The 27,880-nt window shown below is 58.8% G+C and overlaps 2 protein-coding genes across 2 annotated transcripts in view; one reads left to right on the top strand and one right to left on the bottom strand.

Moving 5' to 3' along the window:
* Positions 1-3,295, bottom strand: part of LOC118701381 (mitochondrial fission 1 protein) — a 4,100-nt gene extending 805 nt beyond the window's left edge. Inside the window, exons 1-4 of the mRNA XM_054518469.1 lie at positions 3,233-3,295; positions 1,490-1,622; positions 734-810; positions 8-29 (exon numbers count right to left, since the gene is read on the bottom strand). Of these exons, the coding sequence (XP_054374444.1) occupies positions 8-29; positions 734-810; positions 1,490-1,622; positions 3,233-3,277 (277 nt within the window). The 5' untranslated portion in view covers positions 3,278-3,295. The remainder of the gene's footprint in view (positions 1-7; positions 30-733; positions 811-1,489; positions 1,623-3,232) is intronic.
* Positions 3,296-3,459: 164 nt separating this feature from the next.
* LOC118701384 (polyunsaturated fatty acid lipoxygenase ALOX15B-like) lies at positions 3,460-26,693 on the top strand. The gene is made up of 15 exons (XM_054518472.1): positions 3,460-3,612; positions 7,945-8,389; positions 9,218-9,313; positions 9,684-9,765; positions 10,380-10,496; positions 11,028-11,131; positions 12,132-12,304; positions 13,733-13,876; positions 16,105-16,308; positions 17,916-18,002; positions 20,098-20,267; positions 21,530-21,651; positions 22,273-22,373; positions 24,701-24,871; positions 26,417-26,693. The coding sequence occupies exons 1-15, from the start codon at positions 3,466-3,468 to the stop codon at positions 26,594-26,596; spliced, it is 2,343 nt and encodes a 780-aa protein (XP_054374447.1). The 5' UTR covers positions 3,460-3,465; the 3' UTR covers positions 26,597-26,693.
* Positions 26,694-27,880: the final 1,187 nt, after the last annotated feature.

Below are 27,880 nucleotides of genomic sequence, written 5' to 3'. Positions count from 1 at the left end.
GGGGGACACCTGAGGGTCACCTGTGCCACCTGTGTCACCTGGGTGTCACCTGTGTCACCTCCCTGTCACCTGAGTGTCACCTGTGTCACCTGTGTGTCACCTGAGTGTCCCCTCCCTGTCCCCCCCCCTCCCATTCCAGGTGTGCCAGGAGCTCTCTCACCCCTGTGGGGACATTGGGGACAGACCCCGTGCCACCCCCCATGACCCATCTGTGTCCCCAGTGTCCCCAACGGACCCAAAATCCCCCGAAACCTCCACAATGTTCCCCCAATGTCCCCTCAGTGTCCCCAATGTCCCCAATCCCCCAATGTCTCCCCAATGTCCCCAGTGTCCCAAATCCCCCCAATGTCCCCAATCCACCCAATGTCCCCAGCGTCCCCTCAGTGTCCCCAATGCCCCCAATGTCCCAATGCCCCCAATGTCCCAATGTCCTCAATGTCCCCAATGTCCCCAATGTCCCCAGTCCCATTTTTCCCAATTTTTCCCATTGTTCCCCATTTTCCCCCCAATGTCCCCTCAGTGTCCCTAATGACCCCAGTGTCCCCAATTCCCCCAGTGTCCCCTCAGTGTCCCCAATCCCCCCAAATCCCCAAATCCCCCAAAACCTCTCCAATGTCCCCTCAGTGTCCCCAGTCCATTTTTCCCAATTTCTCCCATTGTTCCCCATTTTCCCCCAGTGTCCCCAATGTCCCCTCAGTGTCCCCAATGTCCCCCCAATGTCCCCGTGTCCCACCTTGAGCCGGTAGTAGCCCAGGGCCAGGTAGAAGAGGACGTCTCGCTGCTCCTCCGGGGGGGTCTCGGGCAGCAGCTCTGGGGACCCCAAAACCACAAAGAGTCACCCCAAAATTACAAAGAATCACCCCAAATCTGCCCTCAGGGACACCAAAATCACAAAGAGTCACCCCAAAACTGCCCCCAGGGACACCAAATCTGCCCCCAGGGACACCAAAAATCACAAAGAGTCACCCCAAAACTGCCCCCAGGGACACCAAATCTGCCCCCAGGGACACCAAAATCACAAAGAGTCACCTCAAAACTGCCCCCAAGGACCCCGAAACCACAAAGAGTCACCCCAAAACTGCCCCCAGGGACCCCCAAAAATTCCTCCCAGCCACGACCACGCCCCTTGCTTTAGCCACGCCCATAACAGCGCCCTCCAAAGCGGGTAAGCCCCGCCCACCCCGCGGGCCGTGTGCACCCGGTGCCCGATCAGGCCCCGCCCCCTGCCATGGCCCCGCCCCTCACCGGAGAGCAGCGCCACCCCTCGGGCCGTGTCCTCCCGGTACCGGAGCAGGCCCCGCCCCCTGTATTGGCCCCGCCCCTCACCGGAGAGCAGCGCCACCCCTCGGGCCGTGTCCTCCCGGTACCGGAGCAGGCCCCGCCCCCTGTATTGGCCCCGCCCCTCACCGGAGAGCAGCGCCACCCCTCGGGCCGTGTCCTCCCGGTACCGGAGCAGGCCCCGCCCTCTGATTCAGGCCCCGCCCCTCACCGGAGAGCAGCGCCACCCCTCGGGCCGTGTCCTCCCGGTAGCGGCTCCGCACCAGGCCCCAGCCGTACTCGAAGCGGCACTGCCGGGACAGCGCCCCCTGCTGGCGCTCGGCCGCGTAGCGGCGCTCCAGAGCCTGCGCACAGGGCAAAGGGCAAAGGGCAAAGGGGGGCACTGGGAGCACTGGGAATACTGGGAGGGCACTGGGAGTACTGGGAATACTGGGAGGGTACTGGACCCGTACTGGGAGCACTGGGTTGAGTCACTGAGGGTTACTGGGAGAGCACTGGGAGGGTACTGGGAGCACTGGGCCCTTACTGGGAGCACTGGGAATACTGGGAGGGTACTGGGCCCGTACTGGGAGCACTGAGTTGAGTCACTGAGGGTTACTGGGAGAGCACTGGGAATGGCACTGGAAGGGCACTGAGAGTGACTGGGAGGGTACTGGGAGAGCACTGGGAACACTGGGAGGGTACTGGGAGCACTGGGAATACTGGGAGGGTACTGGGCCCGTACTGGGAGCACTGGGTTGAGTCACTGGGGGTTACTGGGAGAGCACTGAGAGCACTGGGCCCTTACTGGGAGGGTATTGGGAGCACTGGGAATGGCACTGGAAGGGCACTGGGAGTGACTGGGAGGGTACTGGGAGAGCACTGGTAACACTGGTAGGGTACAGGGGGCACTGGGAGCACTGGGAATGGCAGTGGGAGGGTACTGGGCCCTTACTGGGAGCACTGGGTTGATTCACTGGGGGTTACTGGGAGAGCACTGGGAAGGTACTGGGAGGGTACTGGGAGCACTGGGAGTGACTTGGAGGGTACTGGGAAGGTACTGAGGGGTTACTGGGAGAGCACTGGGAACACTGGGAGGGTACTGGGAGCACTGGGATGAGTCACTGGGTGCTACTGGGAGCACTGGGAATGGCATTGCAAGGGCCCTGGGAGTACGGGGAGGATACTGGGAGGGTACTGGGAGCATTGGGAGGGGACTGGGCCCTTACTGGAAGCACTGGGAGGGCACTGAGAGCACTGGGGAGGTACTGAGGGGTTACTGGGAGGGCACTTGGAGGGTACTGGGAGCACTGGGAGGGTACTGGGTGATACTGGGAGCACTGGGATAAGTCACTGGGGGTTACTGGGAGCACTGGGAGGGTACTGGGAGCACTGGGATGAGTCACTGGGTGTTGCTGGGAGCACTGGTGGTTACTGGGAGCACTGGGATGAGTCACTGGGGGTTACTGGGAGCACTGGGAGGGTACTGGGAGCACTGGGATGAGTCACTGGGTGTTGCTGGGAGCACTGGTGGTTACTGGGAGCACTGGGATAAGTCCCTGAGGCTTACTGAGAAGGCACTGGGATGATACTGGGAGCACTGGGATGAGTCCCTAGGGGTTACTGGGAGCACTGGGTGTTACTGGGAGCGGGCTCGTGGGCGTGGCTTATCAGAAGGGCGTGACCACAAATGGGCGTGGCCAAAACGGGCGGAGTCCTCGAGCCAAGACCCCCGGGGGTCCCAGAGGGGGCGTGACCAACCCAGATGGGGGCGTGACCACCCAGCCAAAAGGGGCGTGGTCACTCAGAGGGCGTGGTACGTGAGGGCGAGTGGGCGTGGCCATCCCGGGCGGTTTCGGGGGCCTCAAAAGGGGCGTGGCCGGGGGGGCTCGCGGCACTCGGGGGGTCCACAGGGAGTGGGCGCGGCTGCCAAAAAAGGGGGCGTGTCCATTCGCGGAGGGGGGCGTGGCCTCACCATCAGATCCTCCACCGCCACCACATCGTCGAACTCAGGGTCCATCGCACCCGGAAGCGCCGCCGGAAGTGAAGGCGGAAGTGACGTTTTGACCCCGCCCATTCCACCTGATCTTCGTCGCGATTGGCCGAGCTTCGACGCGCCGCGCCGCGATTGGCCGGGCGGCGCGTGAGCCCCGCCGCCATTGGCTCCGCCTCCCGTCAATCACCGTGAGGGGGCGAACCGCCACTACCATGGCCACGTACCGGGTGCGGGTCCGCACCGGGACCGCTCCCGGCGCCGGCACCAGCGACGCCATCGCCGTGACGCTGGTGGGGAGCCGCGGCAGCAGCGCCAGGACCGCGCTGGATCGCTGGGGACCCGACTTCCATTGCGGGGCGGTGAGAGACAGCGGAGGGGGCGGCTGAGGGCAGGGGGCGGCTGAGGGGAGGGGGGGGGTTTGGGGACATTTCGGGGGTTTGGGGACATTTCGGGGGTTGGGGGGCGATTTGGAGGGGATTTCAGGACATTTCAGGGGTGTTTGGGGACATTTGGGGGGGTTGGGGACATTTCGGGGGTTTGGGGGGCGATTTGGAGGGGATTTGAGGTCATTTCGGGGGTGTTTGGGGACATTTGGGGGCGATTCAGGGACATTTTGGGGGGGTTGGGGGCGATTCGGGGGCACTTTGGAGGGTTTAGGGACATTTGGGGGGATTTGGGGACATTTGGGGGCGATTCAGGGACATTTTGGGGGGGGTGGGGACATTTGGGGGCGATTCAGGGACATTTGGGGGGATTTGGGGACATTTGGGGGCGATTCAGGGACATTTGGGGGGTTTAGGGACATTTGGGGGGATTTGGGGACATTTTGGGGGGTTTGGGGACATTTGGGGGAGACTCGAGGGGAATTTATGGGGATTGGGGAGGATTTGGGGACCTTTTGGGGCGATTTGGGGACACTTGGGGGGAGTTGGGGACATTTTGTGGGTCTTGGGGACCTTTGGGGGGATTTGGGGAGGGGATTTGAGGTCGATTGGGAACATTTGAGGGGATTTGGGGACAATTTGGGACACTTGAGGGGGATTTGGGGACATTTGGGGTCCATTTGGGGACATTTGGGGGTGATTGGGGGGAATTTCGGGACATTTGAGGGCGTCTTGGGTCACATTTGGGGGTATCTGGGGACATTTGTGGGGGAGTTGGGGACATTTGGGGGGGGATTTGGGGACATTTGTGGGGGGCTGTGTGTCTCAACCTGGCCCCCAAGTCACCCAGGTGTCCCCAAATGTCCCCAAAAAGGGGCTGGGGGGGGGGGGGAGGGGGCACTTGGTGACACAGCAGAGGTGGCAGCCGGGGCGTGGCCAGGCCAGGTGACACCGCGTGGGTGGCCCTGGGGACACGATGGGGACACGCACGATGGTGGCGCCATCGCTGGGTGGGGCAGGGGACAACGGGGACACGGTGGGGGTGGCAGAGGTGACGCAATGGAGGGGACAAAATGGTGACACAGTGACGGTGACAATGGGGACACGGTGGGGGTGGCAGCGGTGACGCAACGGAGGGGACAAAATGGTGACACAGTGGCGGGGACAATGGGGACACGGCAGGGGTGGCAGAGGTGACGCAATGGAGGGGACGATGGTGACACTGTGGTGATGACAATGGTGGCACAATGGAGGGGACAATGGTGACACAATGGAGGGGACGTAATGGAGGTGACAATGGTGACAGTGGTGGCACAGTGGCAGTGACAATGGTGGCACGGTGGCAGTGGTGACACGATGGAGGTGACAATGGTGGCAATGGTGACACAGTTACGGTGACAATGGTGACACAATGGAGGTGACACAGTGACAATGGTGACAGTGCTGACACAATGGGGAGGACAATGGTGACACGGTGACAATGGTGACAATGGTGACACAGTGGAGGGGACAGTGGTGACACAATGGTGGTGACAATGGTGACACAATGGAGAGGACAATGGTGACACGATGGTGACTGTGGTGACAGTGAAGGTGACAATGGTGACATAGTGGAGGTAACAATGGTGGCACAGTGATGGTGACAATGATGACACAGTGATGTGACAATGGTGACACAATGGAGAGGACAATGGTGACAATGGTGACAATGGTGGCACAGCAATGGTGACAATGGTGGCACGGTGACAATGGTGACACAGTGACAATGGAGAGAACAATGGTGGCACAGTGATGGTGACAATGGTGACAATGGTGACACTGGTGCCGTTGTTCCCCAGAGGCGGCGGTGGTGGCAGTGGCACGGTGGTGGCGGTGGCACGGCGAGGTGACGGCGCTGGCGCAATGGTGACGGTGGCCCGGTGGTGGTGGCAGCGGTGGTGGCAGTGACACAGCGAAGGTGGCAGCGGTGACACTGCCAGGGTGGCAGCGGTGACACTGCCATGGTGGCACAGCCAGGGTGACAACGACGGCCTGGTGGTGGTGACAGTGATGGTGACAACGGTGACACAGCCATGGTGACAATGGTGGCACAGCCACGGTGACAGCGACGGCCTGGTGATGGTGACAGTGATGGTGACAACGGTGACACAGCCATGGTGACAATGGTGGCACAGCCACGGTGCCAATGGTGGCATAGCCACGGTGACAGCAGTGGTGGCAAAGCCATGGTGACAGCGGTGACACAGCCACGGTGACAATGGTGGCACAGCCGTGGTGACAACTGTGGGACAATGGTGGTGGCAGAGGCGCGGTGACAATGGTGGCATTGTCATGGTGACAACAGCGACACAGCCATGGTGGCACAGCAGTGGTGACACAGTCATGGTGACAATGGTGGCACAACCACGGTGACACAGCCATGGTGACAACGGTGGCACAGCCATGGTGACGCAGCCATGGTGACACAGCCATGGTGGCAATGGTGGCCTGGCCATGGTGACAACGGTGGCATTGTCATGGTGCCAATGGTGACACAGCCATGGTGACAATGGTGACACTGCAGTGGCAGTGGCTGCACAGCAAGGTGACAGTGACACGGTGACAGTGACACGGTGACAGTGACACGGTGATGTCCCCAGCGTCCCCATACAGGTGACTGAGTTTGGTGACAATGTCCCCAATGTCCTCAGTGGTGTCCCACCATAGAGGTGACACAGCACAAGGTGTGACAGTGACACAGGTGACACAGTGACACAGGTCACACAGTGACAGTGACATGGTGACACGGGTGACACAGGTGACACGGTGCCCCTGACAGTGTCCCTGTTGGTGTCCCCTCACAGGTGACAGTGACACAGGTGACACAGGTGACACACAGTGTCAGTGACAGTGACACAGGTGACACAGTGACAGTGTCCCCGTTGCTGTCCCCTCACCGGTGACAGTGACACAGGTGACACAGTGACAGTGACACAGGTGACACAGGTGACACAGTGACACAGGTGACAGAGTGACACAGTGACCGTGTCCCCGTTGCTGTCCCCTCCCAGGTGACACAGTGACAGTGACACAGGTGACACAGTGACACAATAACACAGTGACACAGGTGACACAGGTGTCACAGTGACCCTGTCCCCGTTGCTGTCCCCTCCCAGGTGACAGTGACATAGTGACACAGTGACACAGTGACACAGTGACACAGGTGACACTGTGACCGTATCCCTGTTGCTGTCCCCTCCCAGGTGACACAGTGACACAGGTGACAGTGACACAATGACACAGTGACACAGATGACACAGTGACCGTGACCGTGTCCCCATTGCTATCCCCTCCAGGTGACACAGTGACAGTGACACAGGTGACACAGTGACAGTGACACAGTGACACAGGTGACACAGTGACACAATGACACAGTGACCCTGTCCCCATTGCTGTCCCCCGCAGGTGACAGTGACACAGTGACAGTGACAGTGACACAGGTGACACAGTGACCCTGTCCCCGTTGCTGTCCCCTCCCAGGTGACACAGGTGACACAGTGACACAATGACAATGACACAGGTGACACAGGTGACACAGGTGACACAGTGACAGTGACACAGTGACACAGTGACTGTCCCCGTTGCTGTCCTCTCCCAGGTGACACAGTGACAGTGACACAGTGACAGTGACACAGTGACCGTGACCGTGTCCCCCTTGCTGTCCCCTCCCAGATGACAGTGACACAGGTGACAGTGACACAGGTGACACAGGTGACCCTGTCCCCGTTGCTGTCCCCCGCAGGTGACAGTGACACAATGACACAGGTGACACCGTGACCGTGTCCCCGTTGCTGTCCCCTCCCAGGTGACACAGTGACAGTGACACAGGTGACACAGTGACAGTGACACAGTGACACAGGTGACACAGTGACACAATGACACAGGTGACACAGTGACACAGTGACCCTGTCCCCATTGCTGTGCCGCGCAGGTGACAGTGACACAGTGTCAGTGACAGTGACACAGGTGACACAGTGACCCTGTCCCCGTTGCTGTCCCCTCCCAGGTGACGCAGGTGACACGGTGACACAGTGACTGTGACCGTGTCCCCGTTGCTGTCCCCTCCCAGGTGACAGTGACACAGGTGACACAGGTGACACAGGTGACCGTGTCCCCGTTGCTGTCCCCCGCAAGTGACAGTGACACAATGACACAGGTGACACAGTGACACAGGTGACAATGTCCCCGTTGCTGTCCCCTCCCAGGTGACACAGGTGACACAGTGACACAGTGACACAGGTGACAATGTCCCCGTTGCTGTCCCCGCAGGTCACCGAGTACCAGGTGCGCGTCCCCCGTCCCCTCGGGCGCCTCCTCCTGCTCCAGGTGCACAAGGGGCCCTGCGGGGGCCTCCCCGAGAGCTCCTGGTACCTGGAGAGCGTCAGCGTCTGGGGACAGCGCGGGGACATCGGGGACACACCTGGGGACATTGGGGACACACCTGGGGGGGACACACCTGGGGACACCTCGGACAGCGAGGACAGCGCTGAGGACAGTGAGGAGGAGGAGGAGGAGGAGGAGGAGGATGAGGAAGGTGACAGCGAGGAGGAGGTGACAGACGAGGAGCAGGGGACAGGTGACAGTGAGGGCACAGGTGACAGCGAGGGGACAGGTGACAGCCAGGAGGAGGAGCCAGAGGAGGAGGAGCCAGAGGAGGAGGAGGAGCCAGAGGATGGCGAAGGTGACGCAGGTGACATCGGCGCTGACAGCACAGGTGAGGGCACGGTGACACCTGTGACAGTGCAGGTGACACCTGTGATGGCATGGGAGGTGTCACCCCTACAGGTGACATTGTGACGGTACAGGTGATGTCACCTCTACAGGTGACACTGATGGCACAGGGGATATCACCTCTACAGGTGACACCTGTGACAGTGCAGGTGACACTGTGATGGCACGGGGGGTGTCACCCCTACAGGTGACACTGATGGTACAGGTGATGTCACCCCTACAGGTGACAGCTGTGATGGCACAGGTGATGTCACCTCTACAGGTGACACTGTGATGGCACAGGGGGTGTCACCCCTACAGGTGACACTGATGGCACAGGTGAGGTCACCGCTACAGGTGACACCTGTGACAGTGCAGGTGACACTGTGATGGCACAGGGGGTGTCACCCCTACAGGTGACACTGATGGTACAGGTGATGTCACCCCTACAGGTGACACCTGTGATGGCACAGGGGGTGTCACCCCTACAGGTGACACCTGTGACAGTGCAGGTGACACTGTGATCCCATGGGGGGTGTCACCCGTACAGGTGACAGCTGTGATGGCACAGGTGATGTCACTCTTACAGGTGACACCTGTGACAGCACAGGTGACATCACCCCCAGGTGACACCTGTGCCTGTACAGGTGATGTCACCACCTGTGAAAGTGACACCTGTGCCAGTACAGGTGACTTTAGCCCCACAGGTGACACTGATGGCACAGTGACACTGATGGCGCAGGTGGCACTGATGGCACAGGTGGCACTGATGGCACAGTGACACTGGTGGCACAGGTGACATCACCGCCAGGTGACAGCCGTGTCCCCGCAGGTGACCCCGATGACGTCGCTCACCTGGGCCCCTTCCACTTCCCGTGCTATCGCTGGCTGGAGGGGTTTGGGACCTGGGAGCTGCCCGAGGGCACAGGTGGGGACACCTGGGGACACACCTGGGGACACTGGGGACACACCTGGGACACACCTGGGACATGTGGGACACACCTGGGGACACACCTGGGGACATTTGGGACACCTGGGACATACCTGGGGACAGCTGGGACACACCTGGGGACACACCTGGGGACACACCTGGGGACAGCTGGGACACACCTGGGGACACACCTGGGGACACACCTGGGGACACTGGGGGCATTGGGGACACCTGGGCACACACCTGTGACACACCTGGGCACACCTGGGGGGGTGGGACACACCTATGGCACACGTGTGCCACACCTGTGACACCTGTGCCACACCTGTGACACCTGTGCCACACCTGTGCCGCGGTGTCCCCGCAGCCACCACGCCGGCCATGGAGCGACACCCGCGGCTGCAGAGACAGCGCCGGAGACACCTGGTGCAGCAACGGCGGCGCTACAGGTGAGGGACAGGTGACACTGCCACACCTGGGGGGGTGTGACAGGTACAGGGGTGTGTGTGACACCCCCAGGTGTGTGTGTGTGTGTGTGACAGGTACAGGTGTGTGTGTGTGTGACACCTGGGTGTGTGACAGGTACAGGTGTGTGTGTGTGTGTGACACCTGGTGCAGCAACGGCGGCGCTACAGGTGAGGGACAGGTGACACTGTCACACCTGGGGGGGTGTGACAGGTACAGGTGTGTGTGTGACACCCCCAGGTGTGTCCCAGGTGTGTCCCAGGTGTGTCCCCACCTGTCCCAGGTGTGTCTGTGTGTCCCAGCTGTGTCCCAGCTGTGTCCAGGTGTGTCCCCGGTGTGTCTCACCTGTCCCAGGTGTGTCCCAGCTGTGTCCAGGTGTGTCCCAGGTGTGTCTCACCTGTGTCTCTGTCCCAGCTGTGTCCCAGGTGTCCCCAGGTGTGTCCCAGCTGTGTCTCAGGTGTGTCCCAGGTGTGTCTCACCTGTGTCTCTGTCCCAGCTGTGTCCCAGGTGTCCCCAGCTGTGTCCCAGCTGTGTCCAGGTGTGTCCCAGCTGTGTCCCCACCTGTCCCAGGTGTGTCTCACCTGTGTCCCTGTCCCAGGCTGGCTCCCTTTGCCCCTGGCCTGCCCTGGGCGCTGCCCCTGGGGACGCCGCTGGACCCCGACCTGAGCTACAGCTGGGCCAAGGCCTCGGCCTTCTACCTGCGGGGGAGCGCGGCGTGAGTGACCCCTGACCCCTGAGTGACCCCGAGTGACCCTGAGTGACCCCTGACCATCCCTGACCCCTGAGTGACCCTGAGTGACCACTGAGTGACCCGAGTGACCCCTGAGTGACCCCGAGTGACCCTGAGTGACCCCTGACCATCCCTGACCCCTGAGTGACCCCGAGTGACCCTGAGTGACCCCTGACCCCTGAGTGACCCCTGACCCCTGAGTGACCCCGAGTGACCCTGAGTGACCCCTGACCCCTGAGTGACCCCTGACTGCTGACCCTCCCCTCACTGACCCCACACCCCAAATCTCGCCCTGCCCACACCGCACCCCAATCCCCCAACGTCCCCAATCCCCCAACGTCCCCAGTGTCCCCACTGTCCCCCACTGTCCCCAAATTCCCCCCAGTGTCCCCGGTGTACCCCAATGTCCCCAATGTCCCCAATCCCCTCAGTCCCCCCAATGTCCCCAATGTCCCCAATCCCCTCAGTCCCCCCTCAGTCCCCCCTCAGTCCCCCCAATGTCCCCAATGTCCCCAGGAACCTGGAGGCCAAGCTCCGGGGGTTCCTGGCCAGGCCCTGCTCGTGGCCCAGCGTGGAGGCCATGACCCGAGTGTTCCGCTGCTTCCACACGCCCGTCACCGGTGGGGACACCGAGGGGACATTGGGGACACTGGGGACACTGGGGACAATGGGGACACTGGGGACATTGGGGACATTGAGGGGATTGGGACATTGGGGACAGCAGGGACACTGGGAGGATTGGGGACACCGGGGACAATGGGGACACCAGGGACATTTGGGACAGTGGGGACATTGGGGGGATTGGGGACATTGGAGGGATTAGGGACATTGGGGGACTGGGGACACTGAGGGGGTTGGGGACATTGGGGACACTGAGGACATCGGGGACAAGAGGTGGATTTGGGATATTGAGGGACATTGAGGGACATTGTAGGATTGGGGACGTTGGGGGTGTTGGGGACACTGGGGACGTTGGCGGGGATTTGGGGACATTGGGGAGACATTGGGGGCATGGGGGACATTGGGGGGACATTGGGGGGATTTGGGACACTGGGGACGTTGGGGACATTGGGGACGTTGGGGACATGGAAACAGGCGCACGGATGTGATTGGGGACATTGGGGACATTGAGGAGGTTGGGGACATTGGGGACTTTGAGAGGACACAGGGACCCTGGGGGGACATCAAGGACACTGGGGGGACTGGGGACACCCCAATGGAATTGGGGACATCGGGGGGGGGGGACATTTGGGACATTTGGGACATTGTGGGGATTGGGAACATGGGAGGGCCAGGAGGTTTTGGGGACACTGGGGACATTGGGGGCAATTGGGGACACTGGGGACATTGTGGGGTGCACTGGGGACATTCAGGGGGGCTGGAGGTTTCGTGGATTCGAGGGACACGAGGGGGACATTGGGGGGCACGAGGGGGACATTGAAGGGACACTGGGGGTGACACAGGGGACGGTGATCTCAGGAATTTGGGGGGATCCCAGAGGGGCCACGAGGCCGTTTCAGGGATCCCAAACCTTTGGGGTTCCTGGGGGTGTCCCAGCAGCTGGGGGGGTGTCCCCAAGGTGTCCCCAAGTGTCCCCAATGTCCCCAATGGTGTCCCCAGAGTACGTGGTGCGGCACTGGCAGTCGGACGCGTTTTTCGGGGAGCAGTTCCTGAGCGGGGTGAACCCCGTCCTGCTGCGCCGCTGCCCCCGCCTGCCCCCCAACTTCCCGGTGACCGAGGCCGTGGTGGCCCCGAGCCTGGGCACAGGGACCTCGCTGCAGCGGGAGATGGAGGTGAGGGACCCTACAAATACCCCGAAATACCCCAAAAACTGCCCCAAAAACTGCCCCAAAATACCCCAAAAACTGCCCCAAAAACTGCCCCAAAATACCCCAAACAAACCCCGAGGCCATGGTGGCCCCGAGCCTGGGGACAGGGACCTCGCTGCAGCGGGAGATGGAGGTGAGGGACCCTAAAAATACCCCAAAAACTGCCCCAAAAACTGCCCCAAAAACTGCCCCAAAATACCCCAAAAACTGCCCCAAAAACTGCCCCAAAATACCCCAAAAACTGCCCCAAAAACTGCCCCAAAATACCCCAAAACCCCCCAAAAAGCCACCCCAAAATCAACAGAACCCCATAAACACCCCAAAAACCCCAAAACCACCCCAAAGAAACCCCGAGGCCATGGTGGCCCCGAGCCTGGGCACAGGGACCTCGCTGCAGCGGGAGATGGAGGTGAGGGACCCTAAAAATACCCCAAAATACCCCAAAAACTGCCCCAAAAACTGCCCCAAAATACCCCAAAAACTGCCCCAAAAACTGCCCCAAAATACCCCAAAAACTGCCCCAAAAACTGCCCCAAAACCCCAAACAAACAGCCCAAAATACCCCAAAATACCCCAAACAAACCCCAAGGCCATGGTGGCCCCAAGCCTGGGGACAGGGACCTCGCTCAGCCAGGAGATGGAGGTGAGGGACCCTAAAACACCCCAAAACCCCAAAATACACCAAAATCACCCCAAAAAAACTGCCCCAAAATCATCAAAACCCCAAAACCACCCCAAACAAACCCCGAGGCCGTGGTGGCCCCGAGCCTGGGGACAGGGACCTCCCTGCAGTGGGAGATGGAGGTGAGGGACCCTAAAAACACCCAGAAACCCCAAAAACTGCCCCAAAATACCCCAAAATCCCAAAAGAACTACCCCCAAAATCAACAGAACCCCATAAACACCCCAAAAACCCCAAAACCACCCCAAACAAACCCCGAGGCCATGGTGGCCCCGAGCCTGGGCACAGGGACCTCGCTGCAGCGGGAGATGGAGGTGAGGGACCCTAAAACACCCAGATGTACCCCAAAATACCCCAAAAACTGCCCCAAAATACCCCAAAAACTGCCCCAAAATCATCAAAACCCCATAAACACCCCAAAAACGCCCCAAACAAACACCCCAAAATACCCCAAAACCCCAAAAAACCACCCCAAAATCAACAAAACCCCATAAAAACCATAAAAAAATGTTGGGGTGCCCCCCAGGCAGGGAACGTCCACCTGGCCGATTATGGGGTGCTGGGATTTGGGGTTTTCGCCCAGATTTTGGGATTTTTTCCCAGAATTTGGGATTTTTATGGGATTTTTGGGTTTTTTTGGGATTTTGGGGATCCCAGGCCGGGGGTACCCCCGGGTTTTGGGGTCCCCCTGATGTTGGGGTGCCCCCCAGGCAGGGAACATCTACCTGGCCGATTATGGGGTGCTGCAGGGGCTCCCCACTGCCACCATCGACGGCCGCCCCACCTTCGTGGCCGCCCCCCTGTGCCTCCTGCACCAGCGCCCCGACGGGGAGATGCTGCCCCTCGCCATCCAGGTGAGCCCAAAACCCCAAAAACCACCCCAAAAACCCCAAAAACCACCCCAAAAACCACCCCAGAAACCCCAAAACCCAAAAAGGGACCTCAAAAATGGACCAGAACCCCAAAAACCGACCCCAAAACTTGGGGATTTGAAATGGGGGAGATGCTGCTCCTCGCCATCCAGGTGAGACCCCAAACCCCAAAAACGACCCCAAAACTTACCCCAAAAACCAACCCCAAAACCCCAAAACCGACCCCAAAAACCCAAAGAGGGACCCCAAAAACGCCAAAAGGAGCCTAAAAAACCCAAAAAGGACCCCAAAAATGGATGAGGACCCCAATAAAGAAGCCGCTGACCTTTGGGATCCCCCGGACCCTTTTGGGGTTCCCTTTGACCCTTTTGGGGTGTGAACGTTTGGGGTTCCCCTGACCCTTTTGGGGTCCCTGGGATGGTTTTGGGGTGCCCATTTTGGGTTCCCCCTGACCCTTTTGGGGTTCCCCTGACCCTTTTGGGGTCCCTGGGATGGTTTTGGGGTGCCCATTTTGGGGTTCCCCTGACCCTTTTGGGGTTCCCTGACCATTTTTGGGGTTCCCTGACCCTTTTGGGTTCCCTTTGTCCCTTTTGGGCTTTGAACATTTCGGGTTCCCCTGCCCATTATGGGGTCCCTGTGATGGTTTTGGGGTGCCCCTTTTTGACCCTTTTTGGGGTCTCTGTGAGGGTTTTGGGGTGCCCATTTTGGGGTCTCCCTGACCCTTTTGGGTTCCCTTTGAGGTGCGAACATTTCGGGTTCTCACTGACAGATTTGGGGTCCCTGGGATGGTTTCGGGGTGCCCCAATTGGGGTTCCCTGACCCTTTTGGGGTCGCTGTGAGTGTTTTGGGGTGCCCCTTTTGACCCTTTTTGGGGTTCCCCTGACCATTTTTGGGGTTCCCTCTCATGGTTCAGGTTCCCCCAGATCCTTTTGGGTTCCCTTTGTCCCTTTTGGGCTTTGAACATTTCAGGTTCCCCTGCCCATTATGGGGTCCCTGTGATGGTTTTGGGGTGCCCATTTTGGGTTCCCCTGACCCTTTTGGGATCCCTGTGGGGATTTTGGGGTGCCCCTTTTTGACTCTTTTTGGGTTCCCCTGACCCTTTTGGGATCCCTCTCATGGTTCAGCTTCCCCCTGACCCTTTTGGGCTTTGAACATTTCGGGTTCCCCTGCCCATTATGGGGTCCCTATGACTGTTTTGGGGTGCCCATTTTGGGATCCCCCTGACCCTTTTGGGGTTCCCTGCCCCTTTTTGGGGTTCCCTGACCCTTTTTGGGGTTCCCCAGCTGTCGCAGGAGCCCGGGCCCGGGTCCCCGCTGTTCGTGCCCCAGGACCCGCCCTGGCTCTGGGCCCTGGCCAAGGCCTGGCTGCCCTGGGAGGGTTTTGGGGTGCCCATTTTGGGGTCCCCTGACCCTTTTGGGATCCCTGTGAGGATTTTGGGCTGCCCCTTTTTGACTCTTTTTGGGGTTCCCTGACCCTTTTGGGTTCCCTTTGGGCTAAGAACATTTCGGGTTCCCCTGCCCATTATGGGGTCCCTGTGATGATTTTGGGGTGCCCCTTTCTTGGGGTTCCCTGACCCTTTTTGGGGTTCCCTGACCCTTTTGGGGTTCCCTGACCCTTTTGGGTTTCCTTTGGGGTGTGAACATTTCGGGTTCCCCTGCCCATTATGGGGTCCCTGGGATGGTTTTGGGGGTGCCCCTTTTGGGGTTCCCTGACCCTTTTGGGTTCCCTTTGTCCCTTTTGGGCTTTGAACATTTCGGGTTCCCCTGCCCATTATGGGGTCCCTGTGATGGTTTTGGGGTGCCCATTTTGGGTTCCCCTGACCCTTTTGGGATCCCTGTGAGGATTTTGGGCTGCCCCTTTTTGACCCTTTTTGGGGTTCCCCTGACCCTTTTGGGATCCCTCTCATGGTTCAGCTTCCCCCTGACCCTTTTGGGCTTTGAACATTTCGGGTTCCCCTGCCCATTATGGGGTCCCTTTGATGGTTTTCGGGTGCCCCATTTTGGGGTTCCCTGACCCTTTTTGGGGTTCCCTGACCCTTTTGGGGTTCCCTGACCCTTTTGGGTTTCCTTTGGGGTGTGAACATTTCGGGTTCCCCTGCCCATTATGGGGTCCCTGTGAGGATTTTGGGTGACCCTTTTTGGGTTCCCTGACCCTTTTTGGGGTTCCCTGACCCTTTTTGGGGTTCCCTGACCCTTTTTGGGGTTCCCCAGCTGTCGCAGGAGCCCGGGCCCGGGTCCCCGCTGTTCGTGCCCCAGGACCCGCCCTGGCTCTGGGCCCTGGCCAAGGCCTGGGTGCGCAGCTCCGAGTTCCACGTGCACGAGGCCCTGACCCACCTGCTCCGGGCTCACCTGCTGGGCGAGGTCTTCGCCCTGGCCACGCTCAGGCAGCTGCCACCACAGCACCCCCTCTTCAAGGTAACCCCAAAACCCCGGAACCCCAAAAAATCCCCGTCTGAAAGGGCTAAAAATGAAAAAAATCTGGGTTTGAAAGGGCAAAAAATGAAAAAATTCCACCCCAAAAAACCCCACCCCAAAAAACCCCAAAAACCCCAAAACCCAAAAACCCCAAACCCCAAAAAATCCCGGTCTGAAAGGGCAAAAAATGAAAAAAATCCCGGTCTGAAAGGGCAAAAAATGAAAAAATTCCACCCCCAAACCCCAAAAAACCCCACCCCAAAAAAACCAAAAACCCCAAAACCCAAAAACCCCAAACCCCAAAAAATCCCACTCTGAAAGGGCAAAAAATGAAAAATTCCTCCCCCAAATCCCAAAAAACCCCACTCTGAAAAACCCCAATCCTAAAAACCCCACCCCAAAACATCCCGCTGCCCCCTCCCCATTCATTGCCCCATTTATTGCCCCCTCCCCATTTATTGCCCCCTCCCCATTTATTGCCCCATCTATTGCCCCCATGCAGCTCCTGGCACCCCACACATGTTTCACGGTGCCCCCTGTGTTGCCCCCTCCCCGTTTATTACCCCATTTTTTGCCCCGTTTATTGCCCCAATTATTGCCCCATGTTTTGCCCCCTGTGCAGCTCCTGGTGCCCCACACCCGGTTCACTGTGCCCCCCATGTGCCCCCTGTGTTGCCCCCTCCCCGTTTATTGCCCCGTTTATTGCCCCGTGCAGCTCCTGGTGCCCCACACGCGTTTCACGGTGCAGATCGGGGGTGACCCCCATTAATTGCCCCATTAATTGCCCCATTAATTGCCCCATTAATTACCCCATTAATTACCCCATTAGTTGCCCCATTAATTGCCCATTAATTGCCCCATTAATTGCCCCATGCAGCTCCTGGTGCCCCACACGCGTTTCACGGTGCAGATCGGGGGTGACCCCCATTAATTGCCCCATTAATTGCCCCATTAATTGCCCCATTAATTGCCCCATTAATTACCCCATTAATTGCCCCATTAATTGCCCCGTGCAGCTCCTGGTGCCCCACACCTGTTTCACGGTGCAGATCGGGGGTGACCCCCATTAATTGCCCCATTAATTGCCCCATTAATTGCCCCATTAATTACCCCATTAATTACCCCATTAGTTGCCCCATTAATTGCCCATTAATTGCCCCATTAATTGCCCCATGCAGCTCCTGGTGCCCCACACCCGTTTCACGGTGCAGATCGGGGGTGACCCCCGTTTATTGCCCCCCGTTTATTGCCCCCTCCCCATTAATTGCCCCCCGTTTATTGCCCCATGCAGCTCCTGGTGCCCCACACCCATTTCACACTGTCCCCAATGTTTTGCCCCATTCATTGTCCCGTTTATTGCCCCCTCTCCGTTTATTGCCCCCCGTTTATTGCCCCATTTCTTGCCCCGTTTATTGCCCCGTGCAGCTCCTGGTGCCCCACACCCGTTTCACGGTACCCCCCATTAATTGCCCCATTAATTACCCCATTAATTGCCCCATTAATTGCCCCGTGCAGCTCCTGGTGCCCCACACCCGTTTCACGGTGCAGATCGGGGGTGACCCCCATTAATTGCCCATTAATTACCCCATTAATTGCCCCCCGTGCAGCTCCTGGTGCCCCACACCCGTTTCACGGTGCAGATCGGGGCCCTCGCCCGGCGCTTCCTGCTCAACCCCGGGGGGGTCTTTGACCGGGTGAGGGGGGGGCACCAAGGGGGCACCTGGGGGGTCTGGGGGGGCACAGGGAGGGTCTGGGGGCTTCAATAGGGCCTGGGGGGCACAGGGTGGGCACTGGGGGGGGCACAGGGGGGTCTGGGGGCTTCGATTGGGTCTGGGGGGCACTGCGGGGCACTGGGAGGGTCTGGGGGGGATCTGGGGGGTCTGGGGGCTTCAATTGGGTCTGGGGGGCACAGGGTGGGCACTGGGAGGTCTGGGGGGGTCTGGGGGCTTCGATTGGGTCTGGGGGGCACTGGGGGGCCAATGGGGGGGCACCGGGGATATGGGGGGGTCTGAGGGGTACAGAGGGTCTGGGGGGGCACAGGGGGGTACTGGGGGGTCTGGGGGCTTCGATTGGGTCTGGGGGGCACTGGGGGGGCACCAGGGGGCACCTGGGGGAGCACCGGGGGTCTGAGGGGTCTGGGGGCTTCGATTGGGTCTGGGGGGCACTGGGGGGGCACCTGGGGGGGCACCTGGGGGGGCACCGGGGGTCTGGGGGTGCACTGGGGATATGGGGGGGGGTCTGGGGGCTTTGATTGGGTCTGGGGGCTTCAATAGGGTCTGGGGGGGGCACTGGGGGGTACCGAGGGGTCTGGGGGGGCACAGGGTGGGCACCGGGAGGGTCTGGGGGCTTCGATTGGATAAGGGGGGGGTACCAGGGGGTCTGGGGGCTTCTATTGGGTCTGGGGGGGGCACCGGGAGCACCTGGGAGGGCACTGGGGGTGCACTGGGGATATGGGGGGGCACCGGGGGTCTGGGGGCTCCAATTGGGTCTGGGGGCTTCAATTGGGTCTGGGGGGCACCTGGGGGGGCACAGGGGGCATTGGGGGGGGGTCTGGGGGCTTCAGTGGGGTCGGTAAAAGGGGGGGGGGCATTCCCAGAGGGGCTCGGGCGTTTGGGACCGCGGGGTTTGGGCGGGAATTGCGGGAATTTGGGCTGGAATTGCGGGAATTTGGTGAATTTGGGTGAGAATTGCGGGAATTTGGTGAATTTGGGCTGGAATTGCGGGAATTTGGTGAATTTGGGTGAGAATTGCGGGAATTTTGGGCGGGAATTGCGGGGTTTTGGTGACATCGGGGCGGGATTTTGGCGTCCCCGCGATGTCCCCTCAGTGTGCCCAGGCGGTGGCGCTGGTGGCGCGGGGTTTGGGCTGGAATTGCGGGATTTTGGGCTGGAACTGTGGGATTTTGGGCTGGAATTGCGGGGTTTTGGTGACACTGGGGTGGCACTGCCGTGTCCCCGCGATGTCCCCTCAGTGTCCCCTCGGTGTCCCCAGGCGGTGGCGCTGGGCCGGGGGGGGATGCGGGCACCAATGGGGCGGGGTTTGGGCTGGAACTGTGGGATTTTGGGCTGGAATTGTGGGATTTTTGCGGGATTTTGGGTGGGAACTGCGGGGTTTTGGTGACACTGGGGTGTCCCCGTGCTGTCCCCTCAGTGTCCCCAATGTCCCCTCGGTGTCCCCAGGCGGTGGCGCTGGGCCGGCGGGGGCTGCTGGCGCTGGTGGCGCGGGGTTTGGGCTGGAACTGTGGGATTTTGGGTGGGAATTGCGAGGATTTTGGGCTGGAATTGCGGGATTTTGGGTGGGAATTGCGGGATTTGGGGTAGAATTACCGGGTTTTGGTGACACTGGGGTGGCACCGCCGTGTCCCGGCGATGTCCCCTGAGTGTCCCCTCGGTGTCCCCAGGCGGTGGCGCTGGGCCGGCGGGGGGATGCGGGCACCAATGGGGCGGAATTTGGGCTGGAACTGTGGGAATTTGGGTGGGAATTGTGGGATTTTGGGCTGGAATTGCGGGATTTGGGGTAAAATTACCGGGTTTTGGTGACACCGGGCTGTCCCCGCGCTGTCCCCTGAGTGTCCCCTCGGTGTCCCCAGGCGGTGGCGCTGGGCCGGCGGGGGCTCCTGGCGCTGGTGGCGCGGGGTTTGGGCTGGAATTGCGGGGTTTTGGGCTGGAATTGCGGGATTTTGGGGTAGAATTACCGGGTTTTGGGCTGGAATTACCGGGTTTTGGTGACACCGGGGTGGGATTTTGGTGTCCCCCCGATGTCCCCTGAGTGTCCCCTCGGTGTCCCCAGGCGGTGGCGCTGGGCCGGCGGGGGCTGCTGGCGCTGGTGGCGCGGGGGCTGCGGGCGCTGCGCTGGCGCTCGCTGGTGCTGCCCCGGGACCTGCGGCACCGCGGCGTGGCGGCCACCAAGCGCCACCACTTCGGCAGCGACGCCACCAAGGTGTGGCGGGCCATCCGCAGGTGGGGACACCTGGGGACACCCCCTGACACCCCCTATGAACCCATTCATGTCCCCATTAATGTCCCCAGTGTCCCCATTAATGTCCCCAGTGTCCCCAGGCCACCAAGGTGTGGCGGGCGATCCGCAGGTGGGGACACCTGGGGACACCCCCAATGAACCCATTAATGTCCCCATTTATGTCCCCAGTGTCCCCAGGCCACCAAGGTGTGGCGGGCCATCCGCAGGTGGGGACACCTGGGGACATGGGACACACCCTGACACCCCCTATGAACCCATTCATGTCCCCAGTGTCCCCATTAATGTCCCCAATGTCCTCAATGTCCCCATTAATGTCCCCAGTGTCCCCACTAATGTCCCCAGGCCACCAAGGTGTGGCGGGCCATCCGCAGGTGGGGACACCTGGGGACACCCCCTGACACCCCCTATGAACCCATTCATGTCCCCATTAATGTCCCCAGTGTCCCCAGGCCACCAAATGTCCCCTGGATGTCCCCAGGTTTGTCACAGGGTTCCTGTCCCTCTATTACCCCAGTGTCCCCAGTGTCCCCATTGATGTCCCCAATGTCCCCAGGTTTGTCACAGGTGTCCCCATTGCTGTCCCCAGGTTTGTCACAGGGCTCCTGTCCCTCTATTACCTGTCTGTCCCCAATGTCCCCATTGATGTCCCCAATGTCCCCAGGTTTGTCACAGGTGTCCCCATTGCTGTCCCCATTGCTGTCCCCAGGTTTGTCATAGGGGTCCTGTCCCTCTATTGCCTGTCCCCAATGTCCCCAATGTCCCCAACATCCCCAGGTTTGTCACAGGTGTCCCCAATGTCCCCAATGTCCCCAGGTCTGTCACAGGTGTCCCCAATGTCCCCAGGTTTGTCACAGGGGTCCTGTCCCTCTATTACCTGTCTGTCCCCATTGATGTCCCCAATGTCCCCAGGTTTGTCACAGGTGTCCCCAATGTCCCCAATGTCCCCAGGTTTGTCACAGGTGTCCCCATTGCTGTCCCCAGGTTTGTCACAGGTGTGCTGTCCCTCTATTACCTGTCTGTCCCCAATGTCCCCAGGTTTGTCACAGGTGTCCCCATTGCTGTCCCCAGGTTTGTCACAGGTGTCCTGTCCCTCTGTTACCTGTCCCCAGGTTTGTCACAGGTGTCCCCATTGCTGTCCCCAGGTTTGTCACAGGTGTCCCCAATGTCCCCAGGTTTGTCACAGGTGTCCTGTCCCTCTGTTACCTGTCCCCAGGTTTGTCACAGGTGTCCCCAATGTCCCCAGGTTTGTCACAGGTGTCCTGTCCCTCTATTACCCCTCGGACGCCGCCGTCCAGGAGGACCCCGAGCTCCAGGCCTGGGTGGGCGAAATCTTCACCAGGGGCTTCCTGGGCAGGAGGAGCTCAGGTGGGCATGGGGGGGACACACCTGGGCATGGGGGGCTGGGGGCAGGTGAGCCCTCAGGTGGGCACAGGTGGGTTCAGGTGATCCCTCAGGTGCCCTCAGGTGGGCACAGGTGGGTTCAGGTGATCCCTCAGGTGGGCACAGGTGGGTTCAGGTGAGCCCTCAGGTGGGTTCAGGTGCTCTCAGGTGAGCACAGGTGGGCACAGGTGACCCCTCAGGTGGGCACAGATGGGCTCAGGTGGGTTCAGGTGACCCCTCAGGTGGGCACAGGGGGGTGCTCAGGGGGCACAAATGGGCACAGGTGGGCACAGATGGGTTCAGGTGACCCCTCAGGTGGGCACAGGTGAGCACAGGTGGGTTCAGAGGGTTCAGGTGAGCTCTCAGGTGGGCACAGGCAACCCCTCAGGTGGGTTCAGGTGGGCACAGGTGGGCACAGGTGACCCCTCAGGTGTGCACAGGTGGGTTCAGGTGGGCTCAGGTGGGCACAGGTGGGTTCAGGTGGGCTCAGGTGCCCTCAGGTGGGTTCAGGTGAGCTCTCAGGTGGGCACAGGTGGGTTCAGGTGGGCTCAGGTGGGCACAGGTGCCCTCAGGTGTCCTCAGGTGCCCCTGGCTGCCCTGTCCCAGGTGTCCCCTCCCGTCTGGACTCCGTGCGTGGCCTCGTCACCTTCGTCACCACCGTGATCTACACCTGCTCTGCGCACCACGCGGCCACCAACAGTGGCCAGGTACTGACCACAGTGACCAGAGTGACCACTGACCACTGACCAGAGTGACCACTGACCACTGACCACTGACCACTGACCACTGACCACTGACCAGAGTGACCACTGACCACTGACCATTGACCAGAGTGACCACTGACCACTGACCACTGACCACTGACCACTGACCACTGACCAGAGTGACCACTGACCACTGACCATTGACCTGAGTGACCACACTGACCACACACTGACCACTGACCACTGACCACTGACCATTGACCACTGACCACTGACCACTGACCACTGACCATTGACCAATGACCATTGACCACTGACCACTGATCACTGACCACTGACCACTGACCACTGACCATTGACCACTGACCATTGACCATTGACCATTGACCAATGACCATTGACCACTGACCATTGACCACTGACCACTGACCATTCCCATTGACCACTGACCATTGAGCATTGACCACTGACCACTGACCACTGACCATTGACCACTGACCACTGACCACTGACCACTGACCATTGACCATTGACCATTGACCACTGACCACTGACCATTGACCACTGACCACTGACCATTGACCATTGACCATTGACCACTGACCACTGACCACTGACCACTGACCATTGACCTGAGTGACCACTGACCACTGACCATTGACCTGAGTGACCACTGACCACTGACCACTGACCACTGACAACTGACCATTGACCTGAGTGACCACACACTGACCACTGACCACTGACCACTGACCACTGACCTGAGTGACCACACACTGACCACTGACCACTGACCACTGACCATTGACCTGAGTGACCACACACTGACCACTGACCACTGACCACTGACCATTGACCTGAGTGACCACTGACCACTGACCACTGACAACTGACCATTGACCTGAGTGACCACACACTGACCACTGACCACTGACCACTGACCACTGACCACTGACCACACTGACCACTGACCACTGACCATTGACCATTGACCATTGACCATTGACCACTGACCATTGACCATTGACCATTCCCATTGACCACTGACCATTGACCACTGACCACTGACCTGAGTGACCACTGACCACTGACCATTGACCTGAGTGACCACTGACCACTGACCACTGACCACTGACAACTGACCATTGACCTGAGTGACCACACACTGACCACTGACCACTGACCATTGACCATTGACCACTGACCACTGACCACTGACCACTGACCATTGACCAATGACCACTGACCACTGACCATTGACCACTGACCATTGACCATTGACCACTGACCATTGACCAATGACCACTGACCACTGACCAGAGTGACCACAGTGACCCCTGACCCCCTCAGTGACCCCTGACCCTGTCCCCACCCCCCCCGGAGCAGTTTTGGGGCTCTGGGAAGGTTTGGGGGGGCTCTGGGGGGGGCTCTGGGGCATTTTTGGGCTCTCCGGGGCATTTTTGGGGTCCCTCTCCCCCATTTTTGGGGTCCCTCTCCCCCATTTTTGGGGTCCCTCTCACACGTTTTTGGGTCTCTTTTCCCATTTTTGGCCAGTTTGAGCTCTCTAACATTGGGGTCTCTCTCCCCACATTTTTGGGGTCTCTCTCAGGTTTTTGGGGTCACTTTGAGCTCTCTCGCATTGGGGTCTCTGTGACAATTTTGGGGTCTCTCTCCCCCCATTTTTGGGGTCTCTCTCTGATATTTTGGGGTCTCTTTCCCCATTTTTGGGGTCCCTCTCCCCCATTTTTGGGGTCCCTCTCACACGTTTTTGGGTCTCTTTTCCCATTTTTGGGTCAGTTTGAGCTCTCTAACATTGGGGTCCCCCTCTCACACATTTTGGGGTCCCTCCCACACATTTTGGGGTCTCTCACTCCCATTTTTGGGGTCCATCTCTGATATTTTGGGGTCTCTTTTCCCATTTTTGGGTCAGTTTGAGCTGTCTAACATTGGGGTCCCCCTCTCACACATTTTGGGGTCTCTTTTCCCGTTTTTGGCCAGTTTGAGCTCTCTAACATTGGGGTCTCTCTCACACATTTTTGGGGTCTCTCTCCCCCATTTTTGGGGTCCCTCTCCCCCATTTTTGGGGTCCCTCTCACACGTTTTTGGGTCTCTTTTCCCGTTTTTGGCCAGTTTGAGCTCTCTAACATTGGGGTCTCTCTCACACATTTTTGGGGTCTCTTCTCCCCCATTTTTGGGGTCCCTCTCACACATTTTGGGGTCTCTTTTCCCGTTTTTGGCCAGTTTGAGCTGTCTCACATTGGGGTCCCTCTCCCCCCATTTTTGGGGTCCCTCTCGCACATTTTGGGGTCTCTTTTCCCGTTTTTGGCCAGTTTGAGCTCTCTGCCTTCCCCCCGAACGCCCCGGCCGCCATGCGGGCGCCCCCGCCCCGCTCCAAGGCCGCCCTGTCCGAGCGGGAATTCCTGGAGGCTCTGCCGGCCATGAACACCACGGCCACGGTGCTGGCCGTGCTCTGGGTGCTCAGGAACGAGCCCATGGACCTGGTGAGACCCCAGCCCAAATTAATGAACCCCCGTGGGACCCCTCCCCAAAATAACCCGGCCCAAACCCACCCAAACCCACCCAAAACCCACCCAAAACCGACCCAAAACTGACCCAAACCAAGCCCTGGCCGTGCTCTGGGTGCTCAGGAACGAGCCCATGGACCTGGTGAGACCCCAGCCCAAAATAACCCAACCCAAACCCAGCCAAACCCACACAAAACCCACCCAAAACTGACCCAAAACCGACCCAAACCCACCCAAAACTGACCCAAACCCACCCAAAACCAGCCCAAAACCGACCCAAAATAACCCAAACCCACCCAAAACCGACCCAAAATAACCCAAACCCACCCAAAACTGACCCAAACCAAGCCCTGGCCGTGCTCTGGGTGCTCAGGAACGAGCCCATGGACCTGGTGAGACCCCAGCCCAAAATAACCCAAACCCCTGGGACCCCTCCCCAAAATAACCCAACGCACTCCCAGTCCCTCCCAGTGCTCCCAGTAACCCCAGTTTGTCTCTCCCAGTGCTCCCAGTAACCCCAGTTTGTCCCTCCCATTATCCCAGTGCTCCCAGTTTGTCCCTCCCATTATCCCAGTGCTCCCAGTAACCCCAGTTTGCCATTATCCCATCACTCCCATCACTCCCATCACTCCCAGTAACCCCAGTTTGTCCCTCCCACCACTCCCAGTCCCTCCCATCACTCCCAGTAACCCCAGTTTGCCCCTCCCACCACTCCCATCACTCCCAGTAACCCCAGTTTGTCCCTCCCATCACTCCCATCACTCCCAGTAACCCCAGTTTGTGCCTCCCAGTCCCTCCCAGTGCTCCCAGTAACCCCAGTTTGTCCCTCCCATCACTCCCAGTGCTCCCATCACTCCCAGTAACCCCAATTTGCCCCTCCCAGTGCTCCCAGTAACCCCAGTTTGTCCCTCCCATCACTCCCAGTAACCCCAGTTTGCCCCTCCCACCACTCCCAGTAACCCCAGTTTGTCCCTCCCATCACTCCCATCACTCCCAGTCCCTCCCAGTGCTCCCAGTAACCCCAGTTTGCCATTATCCCATCACTCCCAGTAACCCCAGTTTGCCCCTCCCATCGCTCCCAGTAACCCCAGTTTGCCATTATCCCATCACTCCCATCGCTCCCAGTCCCTCCCATCGCTCCCAGTAACCCCAGTTTGTCCCTCCCATCACTCCCAGTCCCTCCCATCGCTCCCAGTAACCCCAGTTTGCCATTATCCCAGTGCTCCCAGTAACCCCAGTTTGTCCCTCCCATCGCTCCCATCACTCCCAGTGCTCCCAGTAACCCCAGTCTGTGCCCCCAGCGCCCCCTGGGCCATTATCCCATCACTCCCAGTAACCCCAGTTTGTCCCTCCCATCGCTCCCATCACTCCCAGTGCTCCCAGTAACCCCAGTCTGTGCCCCCAGCGCCCCCTGGGCCATTATCCCATCACTCCCATCACTCCCAGTCTCTCCCATCGCTCCCAGTAACCCCAGTTTGCCATTATCCCAGTGCTCCCAGTAACCCCAGTCTGTGCCCCCAGCGCCCCCTGGGCCATTACCCCGAGCGCCATTTCACCGAGGCCGCCCCCCGGCGCCTGATCCGGCGTTTCCGGCGCCGCCTGCGCCGAATCTCCCGCGAGATCCGGGCCAGGAACGCGGGGCTGGAGCGGCCCTACCCCTACCTGGACCCCGAGAACATCGAGAACAGCGTGGCCATCTGAGACAGCCCGAAATACCCCAAAATACCCCCAAAAAATATCCCAAAATATCCCAAAATACACCCCGAAATCACCCCAAAAAATATCCCAAAATATCCCAAAATACACCCCCAAATCACCCCAAAAAATATCCCAAAATAACTCAGAAATATCCCATAATACACCCCCAAATATATCCCAAAATCACCCAAAAAAAATATCCCAAAATATCCCAAAATACACCCCGAAATCACCCCAAAAAATATCCCAAAATACACCCCAAAATCACCCAAAAAATATCCAAAAATAACTCAGAAATATCCCAAAATACACCCCCAAATATATCCCAAAATCACCCCAAAATCACCCCCAAAAAATCCCAAAATATCCCAAAACACACCCCAAAATCACCCAAAAAATATCCCAAAATATCCCAGAAATACCCCAAAATACACCCCAAAATATCCCCAAATCACCCCAAAATAGCCCTACCCCTACCTGGACCCCGAGAACATCGAGAACAGCGTGGCCATCTGAGACAGCCCGAAATACCCCAAAATCACCCCAAAAAATATCCCAAAATATCCCAAAATACACCCCAAAATCACCCAAAAAATATCCCAAAATATCCCAAAATACACCCCAAAATCACCCCAAAATCACCCCAAAAATATCCAAAAATAACTCAGAAATATCCCAAAATACACCCCCAAAAAATATCCGAAAATATGCCAGAAATATCCCAAAATACACCCCCAAATATATTCCCAAAATATCCCAGAAATATCCCAAAATACACCCCCAAATATCCCAGAAATACCCCAAAATACATCCCGAAATACACCCCAAAAATATCCCAGAAATATCCCAAAATACACCCCCAAATATATCCCCAAAATATCCCAGAAATATCACAAAATACACCCCAAAATATCCCAGAAATATCCCAAAATACACCCAAAAATATCCCAAAATCACCCCAAAATATCCCAGAAATATCCCAAAACACACCCCCAAATATATCCCAAAATCACCCCAAAAAATATCCAAAAATATCCCAGAAATATCCCAAAATACACGCCCAAAAATATCCCCGAAATATCCCAAAATACACCCCCAAAATATCCCAAAATCACGCAAAATACACCCCAAAAATATCCCAGAAATACCCCAAAATACACCCCAAAATATCCCAAAATCACCCCAAAATACCACAGAAATATCCCAAAACACACCCCCAAATATATCCCAAAATCACCCCAAAATCCACCCAAAAAATATCCAAAAATATCCCAGAAATATCCCAAA

The sequence above is a fragment of the Molothrus ater genome, unplaced genomic scaffold, assembly GCF_012460135.2.
Source record: "Molothrus ater isolate BHLD 08-10-18 breed brown headed cowbird unplaced genomic scaffold, BPBGC_Mater_1.1 matUn_MA280, whole genome shotgun sequence".
NCBI classification, from domain to species: Eukaryota; Metazoa; Chordata; class Aves; order Passeriformes; family Icteridae; genus Molothrus; species Molothrus ater.
Note: the sequence above shows the minus strand (reverse complement) of the source record. Positions and strands in the feature narration are given on the sequence as shown.